This window comes from Onychostoma macrolepis, chromosome 02, assembly GCF_012432095.1.
Source record: "Onychostoma macrolepis isolate SWU-2019 chromosome 02, ASM1243209v1, whole genome shotgun sequence".
Taxonomy (NCBI): domain Eukaryota; kingdom Metazoa; phylum Chordata; class Actinopteri; order Cypriniformes; family Cyprinidae; genus Onychostoma; species Onychostoma macrolepis.
In genome coordinates, this window is record NC_081156.1 from 13,367,716 (window position 1) to 13,378,619 (window position 10,904).

Sequence of the window (10,904 nt, forward strand, 5' to 3'; positions counted from 1 at the left end):
TTAAAAAACATCCCAACATTTCCGGAATTCTGGTTGTACCATTTTTTATGATTTCTTATGACAATGGTGATTTTAATTAAAATAATACATGAAAAATGTTTAACCTATATTCACTGGCAGCAAAACTGACCATGTGATTTGTGGTTTGGAGGATATTGCACAGATGGAATCGCCTCTGATTTTAACTATACAGTATGTAATGAGATCAGAAAAATCTTGTTTTTTAAAACCAAATGTATGCTGGGAAAATTTGGGTCTCCTTTCTTTAAGAAATTCAAGAGTTCAACTAATTTAATTTGACAGCTCCAGCAGGGTACATTGCAACAACCCTTTCACCCTCCCATTTAACAAATTCTTCTTTTTGTGTTACATAAGTCATCTGTGTTTACTGAGGTCTTGCTTCTAATTAACAGCACTGCCTGATTACAGCTCAGCTGCACTCAGAAAGCTAAAGAAAATAGTGATGGCAATAGCATTTGTTTTTGCAGTTCTTCTCTTTGTTCCTGTGTTTAGATTTTTCGATGTAGCAAATAAAACAAAGATTACTGGATTACGTTTTACAAGAAAATACTATCTTTCTACTTCAAAACTGTTAAACCGTATTAATCAAAGGTTATATCTTGAAGTCAATGGTTGAATTAATGAGTGTCATATGTGTTCATGCTCCCTCTTAAGGTTTATTTATTTGTTTGTTTGCTTAAATGTTTATTTTTGTAAAATGGTCTTTTGTGCTTTCCACCACACATGCAAAGTTGGTTGATTGTGTGACTGCAATAAAGTAATAGGCTAGTTAACAATTACTTGTTTACATATATAATGTATTTTATATATTTAGACACTTAGGCAATAGTTTGACAAAATGTTCTAATTCAACATGCCATGGTAAATCAGTCAATCTAACTTAAAATTTTCTTATATTGATTTAGTTTATTTCTTACTCCTTAACAGTTCTTCAGGCTCTTAATGATTTAATCGATGCCATCATTGGAATATCTGAAGGCCAGGTTTTTCCATCACTCATTAGAACCCATTGGCTCTCGATTCTGACTTGTACTTGCTCTTATGAAAAAGTACCATAGTTCTGTAGCATTTTTTTTATAATAAGGCTAGCCTATTAATTATTACCAGGCCAATAATAACTTTTTTATTAATCTATATTGCATTTGTTATGAGAAACAACAGCCTTTAGAAACATTAGCCTACCTATAGCCAACATGCCACAACTGTAATATAAATCTATAGGGAAAAATCTATTCCCTTAACGGATTATCTATTATAAATTCTACAAGTTAGACGAAATTTATCACAATAAATAAGCCTACAGTAAAACGTGATAAATTATAGTAAAGTTGGTCATGAGTAGTTTAAAAATATTTTAATATTATGTTAGTGCTGGTGCAAGATTATTCTTTCTCCTCTTTTCATCAGTCTTTTTAGATCGTGCCTTTTTTTAGATAATGTTCGACTTTTTCCACAGCATTTTAAAGTGGCAGTTTCTTAATAGAATTCAAACAGACAGCATATTTTACCATCAGCTTCGCGATAGGAATGGCTCGCGCAAATCTTCTCACACTTCTCGAGCGCGCTGGTGAACGCGCACAGAGTATAGGGTGATTCGCGCGCCGCTCGTGCACAATTAAAAGAACTGCTCTTCAGTCATGTTGTGCTGATAAGCGCTCCTTTCGTACGCGAGGTTCAAGTAATTAATAAATAGCCCGATTCTAGGTTTGCATTAACCGTGGTATAAATATTGGGGGGGGGTTAGTTTGGGTTATTGGGGTGGGGTCAATTGGTTACCCCCAATATTTATACCACGGTTAATGCAAACCTAGAATTTTGTAACAATTTCAGGGTCGCATAGTTTACGCATGCGCAAAAGCGCCGCCCCCTAGTTCCCTCCCACCGCAACATAACGTGCTGCTGTCGGTCCGGTTTATTGGACCAGTTTGGCATCAGGAGCGTTGCAGTGCATTTGGAGACGCCAGAGGTTTTTCGCTCTTCATCAGGGCATCAGCCCACTGAGATCAGCCTCATCAGACCAGGTCACATCGCACCTCATTCCAGCATGTCTAAAAAGAGCGAAAAACCGGCGGAGGGCAAAGAGCCCGAGAACAGCTGGAAAAACGTGATCTACAATCCAAGAACCGGAGAATTCTTCGGTCGGACTGCGAGCAATTGGGGTGAGTCACAAACCCTATGAACGTCGGCATCCTTCACACATCATTCATGCAAGAATGTGCAGCTTACAGAAATAATACCATATAAGTTACGGCGGATTTTGTTGCGGAAACTGTTCAGCCACAATCATTTAACGTTAAAGCACGAAGACCCCCCTAGGGTCATGAATGAAGGATGAAAATGACGAAAGCGATCGCTATCTTAGGCATTCCGACATCTTGATGTCATCAACTCTTGATGACATCAGTGGCAATTTCGTCTGTGTGTTTTGATTAATCTACGGTGATAAATAAATAACATTACCAGGTTTTAGCAGATCTCCTGTAAAATGATGAAAAGAAATCTAAGAATCAATATGAGAATGTTACAGATAATTGAAGCGACAGCAGTCATTATTTTAAGGTGTTATTTTTAAGGATTTAAAATGCAACGAAATGACTAACGTTACGTCCGTGTTGCGCGCGTGCCGGAGATTCAGTAACGTTAGACTATCGCGTGAGTTTTTTTCGGTGTGGCGTGAAAATTCAATGTGGTGTGAAAAAGGAGCCTCAGTAGATGCTAATAATAATAATAATAATAATAATACTCATCATCATCATCATCATTAGACACTGACTCAGTGGCAAAGAAATGTTTTTATTCCAGGTTTTCAATCTACGTAGGCTACATCTTATTTATCAAAGCAAGGCTCTTGTTTACATTATCTAGCCTACCGAAAACGTTTATTCGCTAATTCCATAATGTTATCCTTAAAAACAACAATATTATCAGACACTCTTATGTGCTTACTGCTGAGCGTGAGAGAAAGGCTAACATTAGTGTCATTCTCCTTCTCTTGTCCTCATTGACCTAAGGCCCAGTATTATGCCTAGTTATTTCATCGGACTGTCTTGGCTAGTAAAACTAGTCTAAAAAAATTAAAGGCCTGCAGAATGAATGGTTTTCACACCGTCAAAATAACGACCCCGATTTTCTAGAAACCCGTTTATTCTTGTTCGTGTTGAAGAAAGACCTGAATGGCAACGTCAGAGCGGTCGGTAACATCAAAGGGACGTCGCTGAGCGCCGTGACGTCGTCTGGCCTGTGGGGACTCTGAATGGCTTCCGTTTTCGCGCCTCACTAAACCCTCTGTGCAAATGACACATTTGATTATTTTCCGAGCGACAACGATCAACTGCTGAATGGAAAATAACATTATTTTGCAACAGGTGAATGAATGAATGAGTTTATGAATATTACACACAACATTATTTCCACACTTAATTTGCAACTTTTTTAAATCACTGAAATGAATTAAAGCTTTACAATACCTTTTGGCCCTCTATTGGTTAAAAAAAGTGCGGAAAAACATTGTTTTGGTTGTGCTTCGGCTCAGCTCTTCTGGGCAGATGAATGTGGTTCGAGGCACCGGTGTACACATACACTGTAAAAAAAAATTCCGTAGTTTTTACAAAATAATTCTGGCAGCTGTGGTTACCAGAATAATTTTGTAAAAAATACAGAAAAACTGTAAACACATTTACAGAACAAAACTTAAACAAAACGAAACAGTATAAAACTGTAATTTACAAACAGGGAAATTTGAATGTAAACCACTACATTCAACAACACACACTGCTATTAAAATCTGTTTTGTACCTTTAACATACTGACAACCACCATAATAATGCAGGTGGTAAAAGAGAAAGCCATGAAGAATCAAAGATCATCACAAGTAGCTTCACCACAAGCAGAAGTATATACTAATATATAGAAGGTGCACAGAGTCATTCATGCAAACACAGAACACCATCATGGTAACACTCATGATACCTAAATAATGCAATAAACTTTCATTAAACAACAGAAGATGTAACATAAAGCCCAAATGTACATAAACTGATAACAAAAACTATTTAAAAACATGATTATTTAAACAAAATACTTTCAAATGTGGAGTGTCATGCAGGGAATTCTGGGAATATCAGTTCACAGTTTTTGACTGTAAATTATACATTGATTTGTTATTTTTACTTCTAAAAACTGTACAATTAACAGCATTTTACTGTAAAATTACATGAAATGTCTGGTTAGATCTTTTACAGTTTTTCCCTGTATATAGTACAGAAACTCACTGTTAACATATTAACAGTTTTTTTCAGTAGCGTTTTTACAAAATTTTACAGTTAAAATTACACTTATTTTTTACAGTGTACATACAGGTCACATAAAATAACAGGCTCTTTTTGTTTTTACAGCCAGTGAAATTACACTAAGTGCAAATAGCATATTTTCTTAGCAATAGATGCTATTTACACTAAGTGCAGATAACTGTAGATTCTATTTATTTTCCGCTATTTATTGCAAATAGTGGCAATTATCTGCACCTCAGTATTGCAGTACATTATAAAACAGTATGCAATAATAACATATTGAGTGTAAATTATCATTTTAATTCAAATTATTAAATGGATGCCACCTTATTGGGACAATAAATGCCTCCCTTCACTTACCCTAACCCTACCCAATACTTTATTTTCAACTTTTTTTATTTCCTTCATTTTTATTGAAAATAAATGCCTTTCCGATGTGATATGATATGAGATTTGAAAGGGGAGGAAAAAAAGTTCGGCAAAAGGCGGGTTTGAACTCGGGTCGATCACGTCAAAAGACTGCGTTACGAGTCGCACCTTCAGTCTACGTCACTGGAGCTGATGATTGATAGCTGTCTTTTGTAGTGTTGACTAGCCCAATCACACGTTGGTGGGTGGGGTTAGTGTAAATAGCCTCTGCCAACAAGGCGGGCTATTTGCACTAAGTGTAAATAGCCACTCCGTTTAAGGCATGCATTCAGCGTCACAGTACTCACACCACACACACGCCACAGTTGCCGGAGCTACTTTTGTTTGCGAACGAATATAACGTGTTGTGCTTTGGTTGGAAAGATTTAAAGAATAAGCTTTTTAGCCGGGCCTAATTATTTCAGTTCTGCCTAGCAACAATTGCTTTTCAAAGGTACTGTGTTTCAGGTCTCATCCTCCTCTTTTACTTGGTCTTCTATGGCTTCTTGGCTGCTATGTTTGTCTTCACTATGTGGGTGATGCTTCAGACGCTGAATGACGATACACCAAAGTATCGAGATCGGGTTGCATTCCCAGGTGAGTTTTTCAGTTTTGCAAACATTGACAGTAAATTAAAATGGCTATTTTCTGTTGTACATATTTTTCAGCTATGAATTATTTAAAAAAAAAATTTCTTTTTCGCAGGGTTGGCTATCAGGCCAAACTCTTTGAATATAGTTTTTAACAGATCAGAACCTCTTGAATATGGCCAGTATGTTCAGCATCTAGAATCGTTTCTGCATCGTAAGTGCTCTACACTTTGCCTTTTAAATAATTTCTCATCTGGTTGCATAATACTTGTATATTTATAGTTTCTCTATTTTCCATTTCCAGAGTATAATGACTCAGAACAAGCCAAAAATGACTTGTGTATGGCGGGTCAGTACTCTGAGCAGGATGAGGAACCTCAGAAGAAGGTGTGCCAGTTCAGGAGGAGTTTACTCCAGGGTTGCTCCGGGATGGAGGACACCACGTTTGGCTATGCTAAAGGACAGCCGTGTGTTATTGTCAAGATGAATAGGGTGAGTAACCTCACATACACTTTTGTTCAAAAGTTTGGGGTCAGTATGAATTTTTTTAAATACATTTATTTTGTAACGAGCAAGGATGCATTAAATTGATCAGAAGTGACAATAAAGACATTTATAATGTTACAAATGCGTTTTTATTTTTAAATAAATGCTGTTCTTTTGAATTTTCTATGTATTAAAGAAACCAGAAAATTTGTATCATAATTTCCACAAAATATATTAGACAGCACAACTGTTTTCTGGAGTAATGGCTGCTGAAAATTCAACTTTGCCACCACAGGAATGAGTTACATTTTAAAATATTAAAACAGAAAATAGTTAATTGTAAAAATATTTCACAATATTACAGTTTTTTACTGTATTTTTATGTATGCAAAGCATGTAATTCTAAATGAATTATGCACTACCAAACTATCGTCTTCAAGAGTAAAAATGTCTGGGTATTTATATCGACTTACTGACTGACTGAGGGTTAATCGGGCTGATATTGTGTTATTCTTAACCCTCAGATCATTGGTCTTAAGCCAGCTGGAGATCCGTACATCAACTGCACATCAAAGGTAACAATTGTAGACCTGTTTAATATTGGTGCCAATTAAAGTATGATTTACATTTTTGATATTAAGTTATAGTAGATATAGTATAAAACCATAAATAATGTATATGTTTGTATTTGTGGTGTTTTATGTGGTTTAAAGCTGCAATTTACAAGAGAAAATTAGAAACAAATGGCTCAACACAACTTTAAGAGATTAAAGGGATAGTTCACCCAAAAATGAAAATTTGATGTTTATCTGCTTACCCCCAGGGCATCCAAGATGTAGGTGACTTTGTTTCTTCAGTAGAACACAAACGAAGATTTTTAACTCAAACCGTTGTAGTCTGTTAGTCCTATAATGCCAGTCAATGGGCACACAATCTTTGGGAGAAAAAAAACATGCACACACAAATCCAAATTAAACCCTGCGGCTCGTGATGATACATTGATGTCCTAAGACACGAAACGATCGGTTTGTGCGAGAAACTGAACAGTATTTCTATCATTTTTTACCTCTGATACACCGCAATGTCCAACCATCCTGAGCTCATCCACAACATCCGGTGCGTGAGGCGTCAACGGCTCTGGAACATAGATATATATACATAGACATATACGTAGATCCTTACGTATAGCGGCTCATAGAAACCGTCACTAATGAGGCATCTATGTATATATATCTATGTGCCAGAGCAGTTTGACGCGGCGTCACGCGCCGGATGTTGTGACAGTCGGACATTGCGGTGTATCAGAGGTAAAAAATGATATAAATACTGTTCAGTTTCTCGCACAAACCGATCGTTTCATGTCTTAGGACATCAATGTATCGTCACGAGCCGCAGGGTTTAATTTGGATTTGTGTGTGCATGTTTTTTTTTCTCTCAAAGATTGTGTTCCCATTGACTGGCATTATAGGACTAATAGACTGCAACGGTTTGAGTTAGAAATCTTCGTTTGTGTTCTAGTGAAGAAACAAAGTCACCTACATCTTGGATGCCCTGGGGGTAAGCAGATGAACATCAAATTTTCATTTTTGGGTGAACTATCCCTTTAAGACCCCATGCTGGCTGTTTCTCATAATAAAATCACAGTTAAGGCCCATGCCTGGCCGGCTAAGTATTCTCCAACAATTACTTTCTCGTCTACCTAACCATTTTCCGTTATCATTATTGTTTTGGCTATTATGGCTTTGGTTTGCTCACTGAGGGCTGATAACGAGATATAATGAAGGTAAAAATCACATGGCCAATCAAAGTGTAAGATGCCAGCAAATCAAAGGTCTGATTGGTGCCCACACAGCCCTCACCACTGCGGTGTTTCATTGCTCTGTAAAACAGCAAAACAGTGTTGGGTGTTTGTAATTGCCAGTGTTTCTGCAACTTTCTAATGGATTTCAGCTTTAAGGTTTGATTTATATGTTGTTGTGTTTCCTGCTTGGATTTCTAATTGTTAGTCCATCCTCTCTCAAGGGTGTTTTTTTTTCTTTTCTCCCTCCCTTTTATCTTTATCTCTCATGTCTCAATTGCATGCTGCCAGTTGAACTCCTTTGTAAAGTGATGGGTAAGATCACTGTATATCTGGTCTCTTGTTTGCTACTAGCGTGATTGAGCATGTCTCTTATATGCTTTATCATTCCTCGCCTTCAATTTTCTGCAAAGCCACAACATATACATATTTTGCACAATCTTGTCAGAATTAGGGATGCTCCCTGATATACATTTAATATAATCTAAACTGAAATGAAATAAACTAAATATAAACCAATAAAAACTCAATTCAATAATTTCAAATGCTACACATAAGTTCAGACAATATTATTATGTACAGTGTGAAAAATGGACAGTCATTTTGAGATTTGCTAAAGATTAAATTACAGTGTTATTCAATTATTAGTGTTTTATTGATTAACGTTGAGCGTTAGATGGCAGCTTTAAAAAAAAAAAAAAGCAGAGAAAGTAAGCTGCACAATTAAATATCTGTAATATTAGCTGATGTGGTCCTGATACCTCATGCATCCCTAATCGGATTCAGTTGTCCATTATCACAATGGTTACCATCTGAATATCTTCTTAATGAGCCGCTACTTTTGATCAAGAAAGATGGCTAATGAACAAATACTTATTCATTTAGCATGGCAAAGCAGCAGCATGACTTCTAGCGCTTGTTTTCTCCAAAGCAGTTCTCTGCTGGGATACATTATGCTCTGCATCCAAATGTATTTTTACGCTGCAGCTACTGTATATGTCATGGATGATTTATAATATTGTTAGAACTACATCAAACAGCATCATCCACTCTCCACCAGTGACAGCCGGCTGTCTTCAGTTGTCTGATGGTATTTTCTTCTTTCTCCTCAGAGTGGGAAACCTCTCCAGATGCAGTATTTTCCCCATGAGGGGACTATTGATAGGATGTACTTTCCTTACTATGGGAAAAAAACACATGTAAGTATAGAGCTCAGAACATGCAGGAATAGTTCACCCCAAAATGAAAATTTGCTGAAAATGTACTCACCTTCAGGCCATCCAATATGCAGATGATTTAGTTTTTTCATTGGAACAGTTTTAGAGAAATTTTAACATTACATCGCTTGCTCACCAATAGACCCTCTGCAGTGAATGGGTGCCATCAGAATGAGAGTCCAAAAAAACTGATAAAAACATCACAATAATTCATAAATTAACATCTTGTGAAGCAAAAAGTAATAAACAAATCCATTATCATCACGATTTCTCCAGTGAAAGAGGATCCATTGGTGAACAAATAATGTAATGCTATCTTTCTCCAAATCCGTTCCATTCAAGAAAATGTTCATGGAATTACATTTTTTTTGGTGAACTATTCCTTTAAAGGAATGTCCCAGGTTCAATAACATTTAAGGTCAATTGTCAGTATTTATAACATGTTGTTGTTGAAATGTAGAATTATGGATTACAGTGAGGCATGTACAATGGAAATGAATGGAGCGAATTCATAAATGATACAAAATTTCAATAGTATAGTTACAAGATAACAAAACTGTTAACAAATTTGCCTTTTCTGTGTATCCAGTTTTAAAACATTGTTGCCATAATACTATGCCATAAAATCTAAAACATGAACTGCAAAAATAGTATGAGCAGCTGTTTTACTAGTAATTATATTATGATTAAGTTTAACATATATTAAACCCTGAATATTCCTTTAAAGACTTCATTATGTAATGAGATGACGTATAGTGAATATAGTATTATACTATATAGAACGACAATATAGTATTACATCTTAATTTAAGTGTGTATAGTGAAGTACACATTTTTTCACCTTCCGTCTCTGGTCATCTATAGGAGGGTTATGTTCAGCCTCTGGTTGCTGTAAAGCTGTTGCTTAAGAAGGAAGACTACAACTCTGAGCTGATTTTAGAGTGCAAGGTAGAGGGCTCCAACCTCAAGAACAACGACGAGCGGGACAAGTTTCTCGGTCGTGTCACCTTCCGGGTCCTGGTGACCGAATAAAGCAGCTGCTGGTGCGGACGCTAAAGGGAAACTTGCACTACTTTTCTCCCCGTTGTCCCTGTCCTCCTTTTAACCCCCCACTGTATGTCCTGCTGGTCCTCAGCAGGTCTCAAGGACCTCATTTAACTCTCCACAGACAGGCATGACTGATTGATTTCTGTTAATGAATCCCACTCACCATGTCTCCACAGGAACTCGGTTTAGTCTTCTATCTAGCACCTCCTCCTGCTGAAGACATGAGTGTCTCTGAACATCTAATTGTATTTTAACCCTGGGCCTCACATTCCCTAGGTGTTTTGAATTCTTTAACGTCATTACGTTGTACCCATAAAGGGATTTTGTTTACATTGTGATTGATGAGACGGGTTAGTCGCTATCTTAATCCTTAGTTGGTGTTGTTGTGTTTGTGTTGCTCTGTGTGAATATATTTAATGATCATATTGTCATATTACTATAAGATTTATGTAAAAAAAAAAAGAAAAAAAAGTGGCATCATTTGACATTTTTGAAATATGTAAAAAGCCAAATTTGTAACCTAAATGATTTTCATAACCTCTGCATGGATCCTCGTTCATGCAGATGCCTAAAGAGCCATTTAACATCTTGGTACAAATGCTATTTTGACAAATAAAAAGAAAACAAGTAAGCGGTGGTTGTAGATTGTCTGTAATATCCTGAACCTACCACATGATGGCGATACAATATAATGTTGTCTAACAGCAACCTTTTTTTCTTCAAAATTCCAGTTGTGTTGAGTAGCGTTTTTTTGTATTTACATTTGAACTAATTCTGTTACTACACTGAATCATGTGTTCGGTGCCATATGTTATATTCGTTTAACTTAAACATGTCACAGTGCTCAACCAAACATAGCACTGTCTGTTCCTGCCAACAGCTATCAATAAATCAGCGGTTTGCGTCAACTGATTAGTTGACCACATTTAGTCACAGACCTGGGAATCTGCTTCAGTCTGTACATAGATGGTCTTTGAAGCTGGCCAGTGTTTCAGGTAATTGATGCAATCATCTATTTGGCACACACTTAATTTTGAAAAGATCTTTA

At 36.5% G+C, this 10,904-nt stretch overlaps 1 protein-coding gene across 1 annotated transcript; it reads left to right on the forward strand.

The window, feature by feature from the left end:
* Nucleotides 1-1,900: 1,900 nt before the first annotated feature.
* On the forward strand, nt 1,901-10,487 carry atp1b3a (ATPase Na+/K+ transporting subunit beta 3a). Its single transcript, XM_058759367.1, has 7 exons — nt 1,901-2,180; nt 5,187-5,315; nt 5,424-5,522; nt 5,613-5,800; nt 6,319-6,369; nt 8,705-8,791; nt 9,674-10,487. The coding sequence occupies exons 1-7, from the start codon at nt 2,066-2,068 to the stop codon at nt 9,839-9,841; spliced, it is 837 nt and encodes a 278-aa protein (XP_058615350.1). The 5' UTR covers nt 1,901-2,065; the 3' UTR covers nt 9,842-10,487.
* Nucleotides 10,488-10,904: the final 417 nt, after the last annotated feature.

What these genes read in the sequence shown, in the direction of transcription:
- atp1b3a (XM_058759367.1), top strand. Translation starts at nt 2,066, where the DNA reads ATGTCTAAAAAGAGCGAAAAACCGGCGGAGGGCAAAGAGCCCGAGAAC. An exon ending in AGATCGGGTTGCATTCCCAG is followed by an intron (nt 5,316 to 5,423) that starts GTGAGTTTTTCA and finishes TCTTTTTCGCAG; the next exon opens with GGTTGGCTATCAGGCCAAAC. An exon ending in ACTATGGGAAAAAAACACAT is followed by an intron (nt 8,792 to 9,673) that starts GTAAGTATAGAG and finishes GGTCATCTATAG; the next exon opens with GAGGGTTATGTTCAGCCTCT.